The 22,775-nt window shown below is 43.6% G+C and overlaps 1 protein-coding gene across 1 annotated transcript in view; it reads left to right on the top strand.

The window, feature by feature from the left end:
* Nucleotides 1–22,775, top strand: part of MID2 (midline 2) — a 348,031-nt gene that overhangs the window by 296,546 nt on the left and 28,710 nt on the right. The window contains exon 8 of the mRNA XM_088444211.1: nt 15,539–15,700. Coding sequence (XP_088300337.1) covers nt 15,539–15,700 — 162 coding nt within the window. The remainder of the gene's footprint in view (nt 1–15,538; nt 15,701–22,775) is intronic.

The following is a 22,775-nucleotide window of genomic DNA, read 5'->3' on the forward strand; positions in this document are numbered from 1 at the left end:
GGCAAAACAGTATGTCTGAGGGCAGTATATGGTTTCAAGGGGATTTGAAATCTCTGTAGTTGGATCTCTGGGCCTGATTCAGTAAGGATCGCTTATAGCAAGTAATAGGATCGCAATAGCAATTACGCACACAGTCTCACTGCGAAGATATGCTAATGATTGCAATCGCAATGCCTAACATAAGGATGCCCCCTTTACCTTACACAAATACTGCAAAACCATCGGTAACATCGAGTACCATTGCAGCCTCATGCACACTTGCACAACCTCTGACCTTACCCAGAAATTGTTAACCTTCCGATACGCAGTGAGAGCTCAGGCTGCGTATGGCATCACTGTGGCTAATTTATGCACGGCCCTGTAGTGGTGTTCAAATGCACTGGCAAGCCCGCTTTAGACCGACCCCCCTCCCCCCGTCACCAACGCAGAACGGTACTTCCTGTCAAACACTGCAATGGGTCTGCGTAGTCACTAAGATCGCAGTCCCGATCGCTGTGGAGTCTTCACGCACTGCGATGCAAATGCATGCGCAGCACGCAACAATGGGCCAATTGCGTGCATAATTGCAGTTGAGATCTGTCGTTAATCAGGCCCTTTGTACAATATATGGCAATACAGGGACAGCAATTGGGAGCTGGAACATCTCTACAATATACAGTACAGCTACAGTATGCAGTATACAGCCAGCCAGTACTTGTACAACTGTATAGAGCCAGCAATTGCATGGAAACTCTGTGCAATATGCAGTATGGCCAGTCATTTGGAGGCAATAAAAAACAAAGTTAAAGCATAAATAGTTTATCTGCATGCAGTGCGTACTGTAAGTGTTTGTGACTGATTTATTGGCTCTTATTCATTTATTTGTGTTAACGTAATTTATCTTATCTTAATATTAATAGTTTTGGTTTCAAATTAATATTGTACACACTTAAAAGAAAAATAAATATGCTATCTAAAAGCTCCATAACAATGATAAGTGGGTTGGGTCAGGTACATATACATCAAAGCAGTGGTTCCCAAACTTTCTTGAATCATGGCACCGCAGAGTATTAGCATTTGTTTCACAGCAGCCCTAGGCCAAACGTTTTTTATTGAGATATTTGTTAAATTCAGATAATTGTGCTTAGCTGTCCTCCTTAGGTTCAGTTATGTGATGTGGACAGTGTTGTGCTTCTGTATGTTCACATATTATACGATTGGCAGCCTCCAGCGCTGGTTTTGCCTATCAAATTGACCATAAATAATTAGCTTTGGTCCTGGACTCTATAAATTGTATATAAGACTTGCACTGGTGTGTGCTTGAGCAACTCAAGTTTTTCCATGGAACTTTTCTGAAAACCGAGCGCTATGTGTGGTTTAACTGTAGCAATAACATGTTAGCTTGTGTCAACAAGCAATACATCAATAAAACAATAAAAATAGCATTTAAAGTGAATAAAAGCAATAAAGTTAGTTGCTGATTAGCGATAATGTAATAGCTCTCTTACAATATTTTCTGTGCACCACTAAGAAGCCGGGGAATGTGTGAATAGGTCATTTATGGCTGGAAATCCGCCTTACTCTAACTTTGCCCTGTTACTTCCCTCCGGTTCTTCTGTAGCGCTGGCGGTCTCTTCTCCCTACTGTTGTTTCCGGTCTCTGTGCTCCATGCTTGGCAGGAGCTGAGGGAGGCCGGATGGTGTCAGCATTGGGGATAGTCAGTCTTCGACACTGGTAATGTACTGACGCGTTTCGTACTTGGTGTACCTTTTAGTTTATACCTCTGGGAGAATTCCCAAAGCTGAGATGCAGATGATCACTGTGGGAAACAGCACTTTGTGTTTTTAGGCCCCACCTCATGCAAAATAATATCACAATTATGGGAAAATATAGAGTGTTTGAGTCTAAGATGATGTGTTACACTGAAAATCACATCGGAGCACACATCGTTCAGTTTATTCTCCACAGAGTCACCTGGACTCCCGGGAGAGTAGGCAAGTTATGAGCAATAGTAATTCACATTAACAAGCCACCAGTAAGAGAAATGACCATTAATACACCACCAGTAAGTAGTGACAACAGTATAAATGACACCATGTAATCAGTGGAGCTGGGAGAGGGGGAAGGTGGTTACTGATTTCCCAGGCCTGGGTTTGTTGGAGGGGACAGCGGGGCCTGAGTAAGCTACTGACGGGGACATTGTCACAGGATTATGGTCAGGTCTGTCACAGTAACAGCGCTGCTATATGTGCTATTTCTCACAGAAAGGTCTTCATCCGCAGAATGGGGTGTGGATTAATAGATCTACAATACAAGGGTAGGAAGTGAAAAGGTCAACACCAGAAGATTGATGGTCAATAGGTCGACAGGGTCAGTAGGTTGACAGGGACATTAGGTCGACAGGTAATTAGTTTACATTTTTGTGTTGACATTTTAACCCTGTCGACCTAAGTCACTGTTGACTATTTACCTGTCCATTTATTGACTGTCGATCTTCTGGTGTCGACCTATTGACTGTCTAACTTTTTACTGTAGACCTGTCATCCAGATACCCGCAGAATGAACAAAAGCAGACAATATGTTCACATTTACTTCCTGCACAATAGACAAATACAAAAAACAATAAGGTTAGAATCCTTTTAAATTTGTCTAACAGTCAAGTTGAAGTTGCATCTATGAATTTTCTTTTGCTATTCACCTATAACTTAAAGTTCCTGTTGGATGCACATTAATCCTTACAGACTTCTGAGTTTTCAGTATATTTGACATTCACAGCCATTAGCTTTGGATATTCTGCAATTGTCTCATGACAGATAAGAGTGAGTCCCACTTTCTATTAATTTACCAAATATATGGGAGTTGTACAAATGTCATACCTCTCTGTCAGCTTGTGCAGATCAGATGTCCAGCACACATTTACTTTAGTGGCAGCTCATGACCTCCAAAGGCTTCTGTCTTGTGGCAAAGGCATATATTTTATACATTGAGCAGGAATCTTTGCTTCCTCATTTGTTAGATATAATTGGAATACAGCTTTTTACCCACTGCCATGTATTTATAGATGTTAGAATTTTCAGCGTGTAAGAACCAGCTGTGTTATCCATGTTTTCTGCTTCCTGACATACTGTGTGCTCTCTTGTGCCCTGAGGATATGAATCTAATCCAGTTACAACTGCCCATTCTTTCAGTGTTACAAGAGATCCCTCTGTCTTAGGGGAATGTGTAGGGCATAAACAGTGACCCATAATCCTTCTGTGACATTTTTACATAGCTTGATATTTTTCGCTTAACTGAATTGGCTTTTGAAATGCTCAGAAAATTATAGCACTGCCTGTAATTAGAATAGGACGGCTATTGATTTCATATTGTGTCATGTAGTTTGTAAACTGCATTTTAAAGAAATTATCCATTGAAATTTAATGTTACTGAAAGATCAGTTGTGTAATACATAATCCAATTGTTTCATATTCAAAAGAAGAACACGCAGCCGATAAAGCATTTACAAACCGTTGATATCGTCAGGGTAAATATTATATATTGTTTGCATTATAAATGTTTCTGCAGATATGTAAATATCAAAGAGTCCATATAATAAGGCAAATATACAGGAAAGAATAGTGTATTTCCACCCTTTCCTCCTTCTCTCAACCAACCGCTGTGCGTCGCAATGTGCTAGGGGTGTGGCTGTAGGAGGAGTCAGGGCACATGCATGGAATAACAAACAAACAAACTATTGCTATATTGTCTCTTACATTGAAACAGAGAAGTTACGCGACATTCTCACTTTTTAACCCTTGTGGTGCAGTTAATTGGACTTTGATATCTCCATTATCCTAGAGGAGGATTTCTTGCCTATCTATTAATTTTTATTTGATTTATTTTTGTTACTTATGTGGTCTTCTAAATGTTTTTAATAAATGTACTTATTCATTTAATTGACTTCTTGAAACCTTGATTACTTTAGGAAAGCTGCGCAGTTTATATATTTGTTTGTTCTGGTTTTCTGATAGGTATTGCACAACCTTTGCTATTAAACAGCTGCACCTGTTCCTAGCAAGTACTTTGATTAGCGCCAAGCTTGGTCTTTTTCTCACATGCATGGCATACTTGCCAACTGTCCCTGACATAGTAGCAATCACCCTGTCTCCCTGAAGAGTCTAGCAGGGTGAGTGGACCTCTGTGCCAGTCTGGACAGACACCGGAGAGGTAAGAAAGTGGTTATTAAGGGCCGGAGCATGACATGCAGCTGGTGACGGAAGCATTATCATATCTTCAAAGAGAAATTCTATAATATCTGTTGTTGAAATCACCCATATTGTCTACACTGCAGCACTGAAGGCATCACAATGCTAATAGTGTCATGTCTTTATCGCTGTGAAGACTTTAACAGCACAATTCTAAAGGTTACACTGCAAGGTACAAACCTCGTATCAACGCCAACATTACTAATGCCAAATTACACTTTGCTAAGAACGACAGAAATGAGCACGTTGAATTATGGAACAAAGGGGTAGATGTATAAAGCAGTGAAAAGAGTGGAGAAGTTACCCATAGCAACCAATCAGCTTTGAGGTTGCATTTATCAAATACATTCTATAAAATGATAGGTAGAAGCTGATTGGTTGCTATGGGTAACTTCTCCACTGGCACAGTTCTCCACTAGATCACTGCTTCATACATCTACCCTAAAGTGTTATGAGAGATGACACAAATATATCAGTGGCAGCAAAGTCAAAGTGTGAAGACAAGAATAAAACTACAGTTGATCCAAACCTTAGAACTTGGGTGTAAGCTAGTAGATGTAATGGAGCAATAGTATTAAGGTACATATGGGGCAATAATATTAAGGTACATATATACCAATCAGGTTTTATACCTGATAATTATCATTTCTTATTGCCGCTATTGGAAAGAAATGACACATGGCCTAAATATACTATCCTTCATGTGCAGGGCTGGCCCTTCCCTGCCATGTGTACAAAGTGAAATAATTGCAAACACAATCATTTCACTACTACCATGGGGTTGTGGGCATGCGCGGTCTGCTTTGCATTGCAGAACTTGGTAAATCTGACATTTTCACAGTCTCCATAGAAACCTATGAGGGCTGCGGCGGCTGTCAGGAATATGTAGATATCTGCTGCAGTCTCTCCTTCATACATTCAGTGATATTTATTATTTGCAGGTATTGCCCGAAAATGAGTATTTTGGGGGATATACCACAAATATTCAATGAGAAATAGGCCCCTAAATATCCAAACCAGGCATGTTTTGTAGTAGCCACAGCTAGGGGAGAGAGAGAGAGAGACAATGTACTAAGCCTTGGAGAGAGATAAAGTGGATGGAGATAAAGTACCAACCAATCAGCTCCTAACTGTCACTTGACAGGCTGTATTTAAAAAAATGACAGGAGCTGATTGATTGGTATCTCCATCCACTTTATCTCTCACCAAGACATTAGTACATAGACCCCATAGTACATAGACCCGTAGCTTCAGTGTCTTGACAGCTCTAATACTGGGCCCTGGGTTGGCATAAAGTAGCGTATGCCCATCCTCACCATTTCTCCAACTTAGACTCCCTACTTATCAGTGCTCTAAACCAACTTAAGCAGAATTGTCAGTGGTTTGCTGAACCAGAAAAGAAGAGTGAATAGGAGCAAGATGTTACAGCAATACAAATTCGCTATTACAAAGAGGAAATCTTGAGGTGCTCTAGAGAAGAATATTTTTTCTTAGCTCAGTCTGCAAACTGAAGTGAATCAGTGTAATGACTGCATGATAGAAATATTAAAGCAGATAGTATCAGCTGATACATAAATAAGAGCAATACAGCAATTACCCACACAATGTACACACAGAAAACAAAAGGTTTAATAGTGATCTATGTTAGAGGCAACAAGGATGATTTTTGCTTAGCAATGAACTGGATATAGTAAAATCTGGGTACATTAATGGGCTTCTTAACAGCTCAAAGCAAATCTGTATAATGATGAGAAAGATGAATACGTCACTGGAGAAGTGGTCCATGCTGGCATTGGTGTGGACAAGCTTCTCCTGAATTATTTTTTTCCCTAACATGCAGGGTCGGCGCCACCATTAGGCAGCTGTCTAAGGGCACAAGACGCTGAAAGTCCAGTGTTGAGCCCATTAAACTAAAAAGTTAAGGATGTCTCAAAAAGTTGTATTTATTTTACATTGAGCCGCTTCTCTAACCAGCCGAAGCCTCTGCTGTCAGACATCTCACCCCACTCCACACACATGGCCTCGCGGTCCACTGGCATTTCCAGTGTAAGGTCTCTGCGTCCGCCCAAGATGTCAACATCATATTACAAGTGTGGCCCCCCACCCTCTGGCCATCTCTCTCCGAGTCCTTCCCTTGCAGAAGATGATCAGGCTGAGCTGAGCCTGGGAAGAGAAAAATATTATTAAAAAACATCTGACAGCCAGTGGAGGTAAGTCATCTCAGCAATCTTTGGGTTATGCAGTGTAATTACTATTTTTTACAATCAAGGAGTTTCTGTAAAATCTGTTTTGTGGTGTTTTAAAATGACCACTCTAATGGTGCCAACACACATAGCGATATTTTACATGATCTGGCCGATTCCGACGCATCGGAATGACAGATCGTGTAAAATATGCCCAAATCATGAGTAAATCGTGAGTCCCCACTCACGGTCACGATGCAATGCGAATCCCCGCTGGTCGTATATAGCATCGTCAGATCTTCCATGCTGAAGGGCAAATCTGACAATCTGGGACCCAATGCACTGGAGAAAAGTCTGGATGTACGATAGATCGTTTGAAGATTGGACTCTACAAATACCAAATCGTGTGCAGAGCTGCCAAGGAGAGTTTTCAATGGAAAACGTGCATGATGTCGCATCGTGAGCACATCGCTATGAGTGTAGGAACCTTAAGGGTCATAAAATATAATCAGGTTTTGCAAATGTTATAACTTGATATATTTTTTGGTGTGGCTCTAGGTGTCATTTCCTTATCTGTAGAATCATGTATCCCACTTCTTTCTTGTAGTATGCAAAAGGAAACTTTTGTATAGAAACAACTAGTAAAGGAACCCGGTCACCTCAAGCTTCCCCCCACTCCACCCCTAACCCCCTCTCTGCTGCTCTGCCCCCTCACCCCTGCTCTGCTGAGTGGCATTTTATGTATTTGGGACACTAATGTGTGGAATAACTATGTATAGTGGGCACTTATGTGTGGTATAATCAGGGGCGTTTCAGTGTGCAGTCTCCGACATGGGCCCCCTCCTCTCAGTCCAGCGGCCGGCTGCGCACTGAGCGGTGCGCGGCCAACGTCGCACTTATAGACTCTGGACACTAAAGTGTGCATACACAGGTCACCGGGAAAATGGCCCCGGCGGCCATTTTCCCTGTACTGCGCATGCGCAAACGACGTAAAAATGGCCGCGGTGGCCATTTTCCAGTCGTTTTTACAGTCACAGACACCGGGGCTGACGTGGGACTCCGGAGCGGTAAGTTTTATGGGTGTGCGGTGCGGGCCCCACCTGGACCCAGGGGCCCATGTGCCTCGCACACCCTGCTCCCATTGTAAATACGCCCCTGGGCACAGTGCATACACAAATGTTGTTCCCAATGCTTGGTTAAAAGCATATGGGTGAGGTTTTTTGCAGATGGCTGGGAAGAGTGCATTGCTGGGAGCAGGGGTGGTACGGTGGATCTTTGCTTAGGGTGCCCAAAAACCTTGCACCTACCCTGCTAACATGAGATCCTTTTACATCTACAGGGTTCTACAAAATGAGAGTGTACGGTTAAAATATCCTTTAACATCATTATATTAAATTATTTTGGTACAGTATATGTACACTAATCTCCATGGTATTTGCTTTATTGCGCCTATTACAAAGACATCGTTTTATGCTGTCACTCTGTACGGGTTGAGGTCATATTTTATCCCTTCCAGTTGCAGTTCCTCAGAATGATGCCTTTATAGCCTCCCTTTGACACACTGAATAAAACATGTAAATAGAAGTGCACATGTAATAGAGAAAGTCCACTGTTCCCTCTCTCTCCCCTGATTACTTACCATACATGAAGCTTCAACAGAGCAGTATTTTATGGGAGAAAACGTAAAGATCTAATTGAATAAGGTTTTAGTAGGTTAGTCTTTAAATAATCATACATATTTCCAGGCATAACCACAAAGCTTTATATATGTCCACATACATCTAGCCTCCTTACTCTTAAACAGCTCTTCTAGTCGCGCCATGCTGCGGCACGTCACGGTAGAGCCGAGTGTCTTTTCCTGCAATTTTTCCCTTAAAATGTGCCTTATTCGTAAAGTGATGTGAATAGGATGCACAAAATGATATGCAGCATGCCTATATTCTGTGTGTGACTGCAGCTGTATCTACATGTGACATGTTACGTTACAGTGTCACAGCCGCTAGGGAGGCCAATCCCAGGGCTTTTTTCAATCCCGGGATTTGGGATTGAAAAAAACGAAATCCCAGGATACCTGGGATTGACCTGGTTTAATAAAAAAAAATCCAGTCCCCATTGATTTAGCGGCGGGGCTTTCGGTTGTGACGGCGTCCTGTAGATCGGTGGATTGGCGGTGCAGCCGACATCGGGCTGCAAAGCGTGACCTCTGTCCTCATATCAGTGGCAAACGCAGGATTTCTAGAGGGGGGTTTCCAAATGCCTGATTTTAGAGTGAGTGTGGCCAGTTCATGAAGAAGGTAGAATTAGCACTTCACCAGCTTTAATAAGCATCATACAAAGTGTATTGTGTGTCATAATTGCAGCATACAGAGCACCAGCGATCACAGTATGCCATTAGATACGGCCGTAGGTCCATCCTTTCTGAGCAGAATGTTTTCTTTTCAAATGTGGGCACCATTCCAGGGCATTGGAGCAAGTCTGGGAGTCTGGGGGAGCAGCAGAAGAACCTAGCACTGCCCTGGACAAATATGTACATATTGGGCTCTATAGCAGCACATCCCTAACAGTGAATGTTTTCTAGATATCCTATTTGGTGCACAGGTTATTTATTACTGGCCTATACATGTTAGAAGATTCACAGGTGGTGCTAATTATTTCAGTTGTGATACTGAACATGCAGCTCTAGTTAAATTCTATTCTATTACTATTTCTATTGTGGTCATGGTGTGGGCTGGGGAGGGGGGTTTCCAGGCAGACGGAAACCCCTCCTGCGTTTGCCTATGCATATCACGCTACGCAGTGCCAGCCAGGGAAAGGAGGAGTTGGGCAGTGTCTGAACACTCTACTGGAGGTGCTCAGCGCTGGCCGACATTTAAAAGAAAAACATTTATGGCCAATACTGGGATCAGGATTGGAGTTTTACAATCCAGGGAGTCAATCGCGGCCATTTTTAGGTCAAAATCCCGGTCTCGGAATTGGCCTCCCTAACAGCCGCTGACACTGTAATGTCGCATTTTTCAAGCAGATATAGCCGCAGTGGAACACAGAATATAGGCATGCCACATATCATTTTAATCAGCATGAGCTGCTTTTAAATGAAAAAGTTGCACAAAAAGACGCTCAATGCTACAGAATCATATTGGCACTCATACTTTATCTATAACGCGACTTGTGCACGGAGGATGGATGTACAGTATGTCGACACATTTGTAGTTGCATATTAATATGATGGTAATTCCAAGTACCAGGAAGCAGATAACACATTGACATGGGTTGAACATACAATAAAGTCCATTTGCTTAACTAAAAATGGGTCCACATCAGTGGCGGCTCCTACCTGGGGTCTTGAGGGGGCTGGCCCCCTAAGCAACACTGCGTGTGTACTAGAAGCAAAAGAAACCCAGAGACTTGCGCACAAGCCGAAGCGCTGACAGGGAAGTGTATGGGGAAAAACAAACCCCCAAGACTCGCCAATGCACATAAGCCCTCTACCTTCTAGGTACTGCATTGGCTGGAACCCCTAGACGCCCATTACAACTGGCAGGGGAATTTGTGCATGTGCACCTCCCCCTTTCTCCCCCACAGATTCTAGGAACCTCATGGGCTGTAGGCCCTAGAAGCATTGGAGATGGCCACATGGTCCAGAATGCCTGCCCAGCATGTGATTAGCTGATAGTGCTTCCAATGGGAAGCCTCTGCAATCACTGAGGGCTCACCGGTTGGTGGTGGATTTTTCCCGCAGGTTGAAGGGGTGGGTGTGCAGCTCTACATCCCCTCGTTAAATCTTGCCACTGATTCACATTATTTGCATTTTGTAATTGATTCCCGGTTATATCTCAAATTCCCGGTTACAGACTCAAATTGTTGTGAGTAGATTATTACCTGTAATAATGATTGATAGACATTCTTTGGGTGAAAATGTGTAGGGGATATTATGGGATAAAGGTAAAGAGCTCTCACTGGTTCATCTTTACAGCTAGTAAGTTATTAAAGTCCTGTATACATATATATGTTAAATTCAATAAGGTAAACACAAATGTAATATAAAAAAAATCAGGTTAAGTTACAATGATTACCCTTTAGCCTATTGTCACAACCATCAGCTGAGCGTGTTCCATTATAGACGGCACTGTCAGACATGTTGGTGGTACACACACAAGCAATATTAATCACATAGTTTAAATCCCTGGTGCTAGTTGTAGTTTGCAAAGTATAATAATATAGAACTTAATTAGAACTGATTCTGAATTACATGCGAATTGTATCAGTTAAATGTGTGAGTTACTGTAGGAAAATCTGAATACAATGTGCTTGTTCACAGATACTGTATATCTTATACTACACTGGAAGCACACTATAGAATATAAATGGAAGGACTGTATGAAAGGGCGAGCATAATGTGAGTGGAATAGTGGAAGTGAATGTTACAGCTGTCAGGGGCTATGGATTTGTGAGTTGTGTATAATCAAAAGTGACTGTGTTAAAAACTTAAGTCCTAGATGTCTCAGTTGGATACTTCAATAGTAGATTCCAACTACTGCTTTGTACATGTGTACGTATACTCTGGTGCCTGTCCTCATCCTCCATTACACAGCCAGTAAGGAGGAGGGAGAGAAGGACTGAATAATGATGGTGAGGACTGTCAGTATATCTGAAAATGTGACAGGAGGAAGATCAACAAAGTACATCGGTGAATTGGCAAACATTATCCTTATATATCAATTTCTACTGTACAATAACTACATGCAACCAGAATAAAAGGTTATAATGAAAAGTAAAAACAAAGGGTATAGATTCATGTACTTTGAAGACTGTTTTCAGTAGAAACCTAGATTCCTCCTAGCATTTTGCTTTTCTGAGGCCTTCCTTATTATGGACAGTCACCACTACAGTGTGCTTGTTATGCAAAGGCTAGCCTGACTTCTAAGCCTGACTCTCTGTCAATCCCTGCACTGACGGCATGTATACTCCTGGATTCAGGGGCGTGAAATTGCATGAGTTCAGGAGACTGAGACTATTTCAGTCGATACGGTGCTTAGTGAATTAAGTACAGAAAGTAGAAAATTGCTTATAGGCTTATCTTTTAGATAATTCAGTGCCACGTATTATAATAAATGAAGGATTATAAAATTGGTTATGCTATTATGTAATAGTCAGGCATAGCTTAACCAATTTGGTGTAAAACTCACCAAGTGCAAAAATGTACCGTGTGTCCAAACATAGGGCCTGATGCAGATGTGGACCCAAATGCCATCGCTGTTGCGATCAAGGGCATATCTATAATGGGTGCAGTGTGTGCCCTGCACCCATATTATCTAAAACGTACCTCTCCAAGGTCCCGCGTCGGGTCTCAGTGCTGCTTAAAACGCTGGAAAAAGGCCGCCACTGCCATTTTTCCAGAGTTTTAAGCATGCGCTGTGAGGAAATATCTGGGAAAATGGCGGCCGCGCCATATCCCCGGCGATCTGCGCATGCGCAGTAGACTCTGGGCACACTGTAGTGCCTAAAGTCTACTGATTCTGAGGTGGCTGGCCAGCCACGTCAGTCGGCTGCCAGGGTGAGAGGAGGGGGCCCGTGATGGGGGATGCACACGGGCCCCCTCCTCTGTAAAGACGCCCCTGGCTGCGATCTCTCGTAGATCGCAGTTTGCAAAAATATGCTAATGACTCACTCGCCATCCAGTGCTTACTAAAAAGCAGCGCCCACTGAAAGCAACTCACATCCGTCGCTTACTCACAACATCGGAAACATCAAATGCAGATTAGGCGGCCATCGGCTTTCTGAGTAAGTCTGATGGTGCGCTCTTGGTCCGATCTGGCGCAGTCGAATATTAAACAACACATAACATGCAATCCTTCAATTCAACCTGGTTTTCATCTGATAATACATGATGAAAGGTGCAGACACACTCTTTCAATATTAGGAACGGGTTGAAATGGAAGGAACAGCCCGACAATTATATAGGTGTGCAGTACCCTGCTTAAGCTGCCGCAGACACCACCCTTCCGTTACCTCCCCAAATGCCGGCTACCTGTCACTCACTTTGCGAGTGAATCCTCTGTGTGAGCGTAATCGCAATTCAAACCGTGTACAGTGCAGCTTACATGCGCAATGGCTAACAATTGCTCAGTCTGCGTAAATATCGGCATTGCGACCACATACGAATTAGGCCTGTAGTATTTTTCCATGATTCCAAATAAGAATATCACATTTCCACTGTAGATTCCACTAAAACCACATTAACCTTAATTTAGTTGAAAATAATGATAACTCTTTGATGCCAGCTCCATCTCTTACTTATCATTACTCTTATCCTGAGGTGAGAATGGCCCAAACAATATCATATCCATAAATGCCTTTGGGGTCTATTCAGCAAATATTATCGGGCAACATTGTCACGATTTTTTATAAATTATTACATTTTTGGATGCTATTCAGCATTATTTTATGCAGGGATTCGGTTTCCGAAAACAATACCTTCTGTTTCTGCTACTGCGCATGCTCAGTCATGCGCAGTCATGCTGAGTCATGCGCAGTCATGCTCAGTCATGCTCAGTCATGCGCAGTCATGCTCAGTCATGCTCAGTCATGCGCAGTCATGCTCAGTCATGCGCAGTCATGCTCAGTCATGCGCTTCCAAACAGTCTCCGTCCTGGCTTTGAGGTGACCGCAGAGGGGTAAGTACAAATACAGCATGTCCAAAGTGATTGACATGTGTATACAGGCTTTATATTAGTCTGTATACATGTATAATTATGTGCTTTTATATTTAACATTTATATATAAATGTTAAATATAAAGGCACGTAAATATACATGTATACAGACCAATGTAAAACCTATATACACATGTCAATCACTTTCGGCAGTTTTAACAGGCTCTAATTGGTCTTACCTGCCGGCAGTCACCGGGAAGCAGGGACAGAGACTGGGCAGTGTTACAGGATGCTGCAGGGACAAATGGGAACATTTTCTTCTGTCCCTGCAGTTTATGGGCAATTTAATGTAATTTCTTCATATAACGCCATTCTGAAATGGCGTTATATAAAGTAAAGATTTATCGAGTGATTTAACACTTTTTGCTTTACTGAATAGCAAAAAGCGTTGAAGCACTGTAGAGATCAATGGCTGATCCCTACAGTGCGGTACTCTGTGAAATGGGAATTAGTGGAGAAGATAATTACGTTATCTTCTCCATTATCCCATTGCTGAATAGGGGAGCTACATAAAAAATGCGGAAATGATGATTTCCGCATTTTTTATGCCAAAAAATATCAATGCTGCATAAACCCCACTATCATGTAAGACTACTATTATTCATTTCCCATACATAATATTTGTATTTGTTGTGTGCTTTATGAACACAGCAGTTAACATTCATGTATATATTTATTTTTAGCTCTATAAGGGCACATGTATTGTACTTTCCGGCTTATGTTTATTTTGCTGATTTGTTATCCCTAGGTGACAGAATTGTTTCAGCACAGTGTAAACATTTGCACATCACACTGAGTTTTGCCTGCTGTCCCTGTGAAATCTACTTATTGAAGATGTTTGTAAATCAAAGAAAGATTTATTCAAGATTAGAAAGTTCTATATTGCCTGCTTTATTAGTTTACATGATAGGCATTCTAATTCTAAAACAGCCTATGTACTATGGAAGTTTTGTGGCAATAAATAATTGTATTCAGATGCTGTAATGCTGCATATAATATAATAGGGAATATTGTGCACCATACTTACCATACTTACCAAGCCCCCCCCCCACCCGCGGTAACAATAGAAACTCCCTCAGTGGGGAGGGGAAGGGGCGGTGACCCAATTTCCGCTAAATCGCGTCATCGTGGCTCCGCCCCTTGATTCACAATGCCATTAATCTCAGCATTGTGAAAAGGGGGCTGGGTCACGATGACGCGATCGCTCGGTCACACCCATGCTCCGCCCCCAATGCTGCATCATTGCAGCACCACGTCCCCTTTCTGCCGCAACACGCCCCCCGCCATGGAAGCCTGACAGCTCCCTCCCAGAAGGAGGGAGCTGAAAGTTGACAGGTATGGAGTGCACTAACATAACAATACATATTGGTCAGTTTCATACAGTACTTACCTCCTTTTTACTGCTCCCCTTCTGGAGATCTCAGAGGTGTGTCATTCCATGCTAACTCACGTTACAAAGTGACATACTGTAGCAAACAATTAGCAATTCCTGTACAGTTTTTTTTAAAGTTGCTGTTGATAGAGATGCAGATACTTGCTATGACATTTTGTAACATGAGTTACCATGGAATGACCCAGGTCCATGGCATGGTAGTGCTGTAACATTATTTGCATTATGGGCTCTCCAACCACCACTATGTTGCTGCAAGTCATTTCACTGCAAATCCTGTCATTATGCCCCCATACCGCCCAATTCACTGGGGATGTGGGCTGGATCCAGTTGAGTGGTCACGATTCAAGTGGATGCCCACTCTTCTGGGAGTGGATGCAAGGATGCAGGGGGATACTAATTACCCAGGCCCAGACTTGTTTGAGGGGCCTGGGCTAGCTGTTGACAAATACTCCCACTTTGGTGCGGCATGAATAGTGTTTTTAATTACTTTTTTTGGAGGTGGCATGGTCACACCTCCTGGATATGGCCATGGCGCCTAAGTATTACCTGGGCCCACCGTACATCTCTATGGCCCTCAGTGGATGGGATCTCACAAAATTTGAGAGTATCTTGGATATTCCTAGACAGACAGTAGGCAAGCATGGCATCATACATTTAATTGCATGACTTTTCCTCTAAATCTGAAGTTCTTACCTTTATTGTTTGTGTACGGGTTAGATGTGGCTCTGTTTAGGATTCATGGTTCGTATCTAATTTAAATTGTATTTTGGTATCTATTAAGTATGTCTCTTTAAATTCAGATATTGCTGTTACAGTATGTATGTCTCCAAAAAAACACTAAAATAAACTGAATAATGTGTGTACTAGTTGGTACCTGAGGTGCAAAAATAATTTGGCAAAACATGAAAGCATCATGGGATCCAATGTTTTGGGTCCCAACCAACAGTTTAAGATGCCTGTTCGAAGTACTGTTATACAGACCATTTATGTAATATACAATAGTACTAACCCGTGTCCTTCAATGCAGGTCTGTATAGCTCCATGGACAGCTGGATGATTGTGCCTAATATCAAGCAGAACCATTACACTGTGCATGGGCTTCAGAGTGGAACACGCTACATCTTCTTGGTCAAAGCAATTAACCAGGCTGGGAGCAGACATAGTGACCCAGCAAGACTCAAGACCAATAGTGAGTATATCAGGGCATTGTTTCTTAACCCCTTAATGAGCAGGGGTATTTTGTATATTAGTGCCAGGCCAATTTCAGCATGTTGATGTGTGTCAGCCAGTTTATCAGCAAGGCAACATGTATTACCACCTTGGGCACAAGTGGAGACTTAAGTTACTTAAACTAAACCTGATGCATATGGGGATGCAGGGAACATTGCTTAGCTTCTCGCCAGTCATTCCCACACTTGGTATCCAGAAACCAACCACCATCTTTAATTGATTTTGCCTACAAAAATGTGCATACTGTGAATGTACCTATTGTAGGATTGGTTGAACAACACTGCTACAAGGCCACACACCCGAGTCCCGATCTCCTATCTATGAATGTTGGGAGGTATGCATGACTATGATATTTTTATAGGTTAAGATAAGTGCAGTCCTAATGACAAACGTACAGTCCATAAGATGCAATAACAGGTGACAGAGAACATAAAGTAGGTAAGGGACAAGGATGCATAGATAGATGTGACAGGAGCAGGCATGAATAAGTGGAAGGAGAGCCCTGCTCATAAGAAAGAACAATCTAAAAGGAACATTATTTTCACCGCACAGAATGCTGTAGATTATGGGATGGTATCATCTGCTGTGCTTGGTCATTTGTATTATGGCGACAATTCAGTGACAAAGCTTGGTAGACTCGATATATTATAATTATTTATTAGATGCTAATAATTAATGTAACCTGTTCGTTGTTTAGGTAATCAGCCTTCATTCTCTTAAAAAGTACCCAGATGTGTAACATATTCCTCAGCACTCTACAAGGCAGAGACAGCAAACAAACATTGATTACCAAATAGAAATATAATTTAATATTTTATTCAGTGCAGCAGTCATCTACCCCTCGGCGCACACCTGCCAAAAGGGGTGTGGCCGCGTGTCGTGAAGGTCCCGTTCCCTGATTTGTCATGTGTGGTGGTTGGCCGCGTGTCACACCCCCATTCTCAACAAACATAAAAGAGTAGATGGAGAAATCCTCCCCGTAGAACCACAAGTTCCAGAATATACCTACACTTCAGCAGTTCATTTAGAGTTTATATATGTGCCAGGAAATCCAAATTTTTATATTTAGAGATTGGTGATTTAGGTACCGCATTATAGTGGTGAGTGCTACAGAAGCATTGGCACAAGAGTTATTACCAGAGCCGTACCTAGACTTTTTGGTGCCCTGTGCCAGAAAGAGCATTGGCGCCCCCCTCATTTTTCAAAGGGACATAATGCACTCAAAAAAGGGCCATGGCTTCATGGGGAAGGGCCAGGGAAGAGATAGGAGAGGCCAGGAGATGCTGGGGATGAAATAAGAGGAAGCTACAAGCAAGAATGAATAAAACAGAAATTTGACATGCCCAAACAGCGCCCCCTGACCTGTGGTGCCCTGTGCGATGGCACCGGCCGCACTACCCTAGCTGCGGCCCTGGTTATTACGCACCCAGCGTATTTTGAGAGACATCAGACAACCATTGGGTCTAAGGGAGAGACCGCATTGCTAGTGGCAGCGGCGTATTAAGAAGGGAGGGGCCTGTTTGCAGTCTCCGTCCAGGGTCCCCTCCTCTCTACCCAGCGGCCGGCAGTCCTCTGAGCACAGCAGTAGACTATGGGCACTAGTCTGTGCCAGAGTCTACTGCACATGCGCAGGTCACCGGGGAAATGGTGTGGCACCCATTTTCTTAGTGATTTCCCTACTGTTCATGTCATTTTCCTGGTGATTTCCCTACTGCGCATGTCATTTTCCTGGTGATTTCCCTACTGCGCATGTCATTTGCTTGGTGATTTCCCTACTGTGCATGTCATTTTCCTGGTGATTTCCCTACTGCGCATGTCATTTTCCTGGTGATTTCCCTACTGCGCATGTCAATTTCCTGGTGATTTCCCTACTGCGCATGTCATTTTCCTGGTGATTTCCCTACTGCGCATGTCATTTTCCTGGTGATTTCCCTACTGTGCATGTCATTTTCCTGGTGATTTCCCTACTGCGCATGTCATTTTCCTGGTGATTTCCCTACTGCGCATGTCATTTTCCTGGTGATTTCCCTACTGCGCATGTCATTTTCCTGGTGATTTCCCTACTGCGCATGTCATTTTCCTGGTGATTTCACCACTGCGCATGTCATTTTCCTGGTGATTTCCCTACTGCGCATGTCATTTTCCTGGTGATTTCACCACTGCGCATGTCATTTTCCTGGTGATTTCCCTACTGCACATGTCATTTTCCTGGTGATTTCCCTACTGCGCATGTCATTTTCCTGGTGATTTCCCTACTGCGCATGTCATTTTCCTGGTGATTTCCCTACTGCGCATGTCATTTTCCTGGTGATTTCCCTACTGCGCATGTCATTTTCCTGGTGATTTCCCTACTGCGCATGTCCTCTTGCTGGTGAATTCCTACTGCGCATGTCATTTTCCTGGTGATTTCCCTACTGCGCATGTCATTTTCCTGGTGATTTCCCTACTGTGCATGTCATTTTCCTGGTGATTTCCCTACTGCGCATGTCATTTTCCTGGTGATTTCCCTACTGCGCATGTCATTTTTCTGGTGATTTCCCTACTGCGCATGTCATTTTCATGGTGATTTCCCTACTGCGCATGCCATTTTCCTGGTGATTTCACCACTGCGCATGTCATTTTCCTGGTGATTTCCCTACTGCACATGTCATTTTCCTGGTGATTTCCCTACTGCGCATGTCATTTTCCTGGTGATTTCCCTACTGCGCATGTCATTTTCCTGGTGATTTCCCTACTGCGCATGTCATTTTCCTGGTGATTTCCCTACTGCGCATAATCATTTTCCTGGTGATTTCCCTACTGCGCATGTCATTTTCCTGGTGATTTCCCTACTGCGCATGTCATTTTCCTGGTGATTTCCCTACTGCGCATGTCCTCTTGCTGGTGAATTCCCTACTGCGCATGTCATTTTCCTGGTGATTTCCCTACTGCGCATGTCATTTTCCTGGTGATTTCACCACTGCGCATGTCATTTTCCTGGTGATTTCCCTACTGCGCATGTCATTTTCCTGGTGATTTCCCTACTGCGCATGTCATTTTCCTGGTGATTTCCCTACTGCGCATGTCATTTTCCTGGTGATTTCCCTACTGCGCATGTCATTTTCCTGGTGATTTCACCACTGCGCATGTCATTTTCCTGGTGATTTCCCTACTGCGCATGTCATTTTCCTGGTGATTTCCCTACTGCGCATGTCATTTTCCTGGTGATTTCACCACTGCGCATGTCATTTTCCTGGTGATTTCCCTACTGCGCATGTCATTTTCCTGTAGATTTCCCTACTGCGCATGTAATTTTCCTGGTGATTTCCCTACTGCGCATGTCATTTTCCTGGTGATTTCCCTACTGTGCATGTCCTCTTGCTGGTGATTTCCCTACTGCGCATGTCATTTTCCTGGTGATTTCCCTACAGCGCATGTCATTTTTCTGGTGATTTCCCTACTGCGCATGTCATTTTCCTGGTGATTTCCCTACTGCGCATGTCATTTTCCTGGTGATTTCCCTACTGCGCATGTCCTCTTGCTGGTGAATTCCCTACTGCGCATGTCATTTTCCTGGTGATTTCCCTACTGCGCATGTCATTTTCCTGGTGATTTCCCTACTGCGCATTTCATTTTCCGGGTGATTTCCCTACTGCGCATGTCCTCTTGTTGGTGAATTCCCTACTGTGCATGTCATTTTCCTGGTGATTTCCCTACTGCGCATGTCATTTTTCTGGTGATTTCACCACTGCGCATGTCATATTCCTGGTGATTTCCCTACTGCGCATGTAATTTTCCTGGTGATTTCCCTACTGCGCATGTCATTTTCCTGGTGATTTCCCTACTGCGCATGTCATTTTCCTGGTGATTTCCCTACTGCGCATGTCCTCTTGCTGGTGATTTCCCTACTGCGCATGTCATTTTCCTGGTGATTTCCCTACAGCGCATGTCATTTTCCTGGTGATTTCCCTACAGCGCATGTAATTTTCCTGGTGATTTCCCTACTGCGCATGTTATTTTCCTGGTGATTTCCCTACTGCGCATGTCATTTTCCTGGTGATTTCCCTACTGCGCATGTCATTTTCCTGGTGATTTCACCACTGCGCGTGTCATTTTCCTGGTGATTTGTACTGTGAGGCTGCTGGTGACACGGTACTGAATGAGAGGTATTGAATGGGTGCAGGGTGTGCACCCGTTTTAGTTGTTATAGATACGCCTCTTGCTTGTTTGGTATGTTTTAGTTACATTTTTTTTCACTGACTTGAAACTGACTGACTTGGCTGCTCTATATATATTATTTATTTATATATTTATACATCTATATTTTCATATATTTTTATGATTATTTTTTATTAGCGCCGAGGAACTTTTATTATTTTCCACGCCCCCATCGTCGTCACACTGGGGGCTTGCCCAGCACTCCGGCAGTTGCTGGGAAGCCCCCAGCCTCCCCCAGCGTGTGTCGTCCATCACCTCTTCAGCTCTGCTATTTTCATGTCATCCCCTCGGATGGTGTCACCTGGTGTAGCCCGCACCCCCCTAGTGACGCCACTGCAGGGTAGTGATATACAAAACACAACCGCACATTGCTGTATTCTGACTGTTTTCCTTTGCTAAATCCTCATTACCCTTTCACTCCAATTTGTGAAGTATTGGATTTTGGCCAGTGCAGCATGTACAGTATATGCAGGGCATACAACAGTATACAATCGGGAAGCCGGCTGCCTTAATACCGGCAGCCTGCTTCCCGACTGTCATATCCCGGCGAGGGATGAAATGCCGGGTGTCTAGATGTAGATGTCTGACATTTCCCCAACGCCGGGAGGCTGTCGCCCGGCATCCCGATCGAAGGGATGCTGGGCGCAGCGAGCGGACAGCCGCGGTTTAGGTTTAGGGCACCCGGGGGGGACTTAGGGTTAGGCACCCCCCCGGGAGGGTTAGGGTTAGGCTAGGGGGAGGGAGGGTTAGGGTTAGGCACCCCCGGGGGGGACTTAGGGTTAGGCACCCCCCCCCCCGGGGGACTTAGGTTTAGGCAGCTGGGAAGGGGGGGTTAGGGTTAGGCACTTAGAGGGGGGATTAGGGTTAGGCACTTGGGGGGGAGGTTAGGGTTAGGCACCCCTAAGGAGGGTTAGGGGGTTAGGTTAGAAAATACTTACCTATCCACGATCGGGATTTCCAGCGCTGTAGGGCTACCGCTGCCGGGAACTCTGCTGTTGTCGGCCAGATGGTATTTCATACCGATTCCGGCACAACTACTCATTTGGGTTACATTTTTTCACAGTGGCTCATAGACATTGGGCCTGATACACTACGGATCGCTATTGCAATTGCGATTACGCACGCAGACCCTCTGCAAAAATATGCTTATGTGTGCAATCGCAATGCCGTCGCAGCCCAATATAAAGATGCCCACTACCCCTTATTCACATCCGTAATACCTGCAAGTCTGCAAAACCATCAGTAACATCGATTACCATCGGAGCCTCACGCACAATTACAACAGGTCTGACCTCACTCAGAACTTGCATGCAGTGAAAGCTCGAGCTGCATATGGCATCGTAGTATGCACTCCCCTGTAATGGCATGCAAACGCACTGACACACCAGCATTTCCCCGACCACCCCCCATCACCACCCCCAAGTGCTCACTTCCTGTCAATCACTCTGCGATGGGTCTGCGTGGTCCCTGTGGGACTGCATTGATGCCTTTGTGCACAGCAATGCATACACATGTGCAGTACGCAACAATCGGACTCATGCGTGTGTAATCGCAATAACAATCCATAATAAATCAGGCCCATTGTACGCTCTGCAAAAGTGTATCTGGAATTTCCATGGAATAATTCCTTATAAACTTTAATATATATCCTAGTATTTTCTATACTGCTAATCTTGGTTACAATTGAACATTATTTCCTATTGTCAGAAAAATTAAGCCAGAAGAAACCAGCAACAACACATCTATCTAATGCTTACTGTGTCCAAGTGAGAAAGGATGCAGAGTTTCTATTAAAACCTAATTTTCTGCCTCTGGTAAGAGGAAACTGCTTTTCACTATGGCTTCTGAATGTAATGCTATCTCGTACTGCTAAAATGACTCTGCTCTTGTACAGTAGGAAATCATTGCATACGTGCATTTTCTTTATAAGCCTTGTCTTCTGTCTTAGTCTCGGAAATAACTGCTTTTCAAAGATCAGACACTCAATACAATTTAGTCAGATGTCTGGCTAGGCAAATATAATGTATGCAGGACCGTTTAGCAATAAAGCTCATGTCTTTGGTTTAACATTTATCTGCCTGAAGCAAATGTATTAGGTTTGCGATATGATCGTATTGTATTTAGAAACCGTAAACTAAGGTACAGAATATCGTTAAGAGGAGACTGTTTACACACAGGAAACTTGCTTATATCCTGCATATTGTTTCTGCAGTAACACTGCTACTAGAATTCCTTCTGCATCCTACCCAAAATGCTCCCTATAGCTTCTCTAATTGCTACTGTCACGGAGATGCATGTGGTGATGTGGGGCTTACTATCAGGACTCTATGTCAGTGTCAGCAACACTTTGTAACAAATAAAAGAGCAGAAACCACCACAGATAAAGTGACATTATTTTAAAAGAAAACTAAATTTGAAGATGTTTTTGAACAGAGGTTCTTCGATGTCTTATGAAGCAGCGACAATTATCATTGCTACCTGCTCTTTAGCCACATACAGCAGATTTTATTACTTACGCTTGCCGTCCCTATATTTCCACAGTTTACCATGTCTCGATAGGGAATGTGGTGTCTGCTCAATGTAACAAGTGGCAGAAAGTGAAGCTTTTCACCCCTTGGTAATGCCATCTTCAGATGGTGCTGCCTATACATGGCGATGGGGAACCTGGATTCAGACCCGCTCGCAAGTGGGTCGATGTTGGCCCAGTGCGCATGCGCACGACGGAAGCGGCTCCGTCGTGCGCATGCGCGAGACCCGGATAGCGACGGGCAAACCGTCGCTCCGGGTCTTGTACCAAAGGGGGCGTGCTGTCGATGTTGAGTGACAGCACGCCCCCT

Source organism: Taudactylus pleione, unplaced genomic scaffold, assembly GCF_031769625.1.
Source record: "Taudactylus pleione unplaced genomic scaffold, aTauple2 ptg000352l, whole genome shotgun sequence".
Classification (NCBI taxonomy): Eukaryota; Metazoa; Chordata; class Amphibia; order Anura; family Myobatrachidae; genus Taudactylus; species Taudactylus pleione.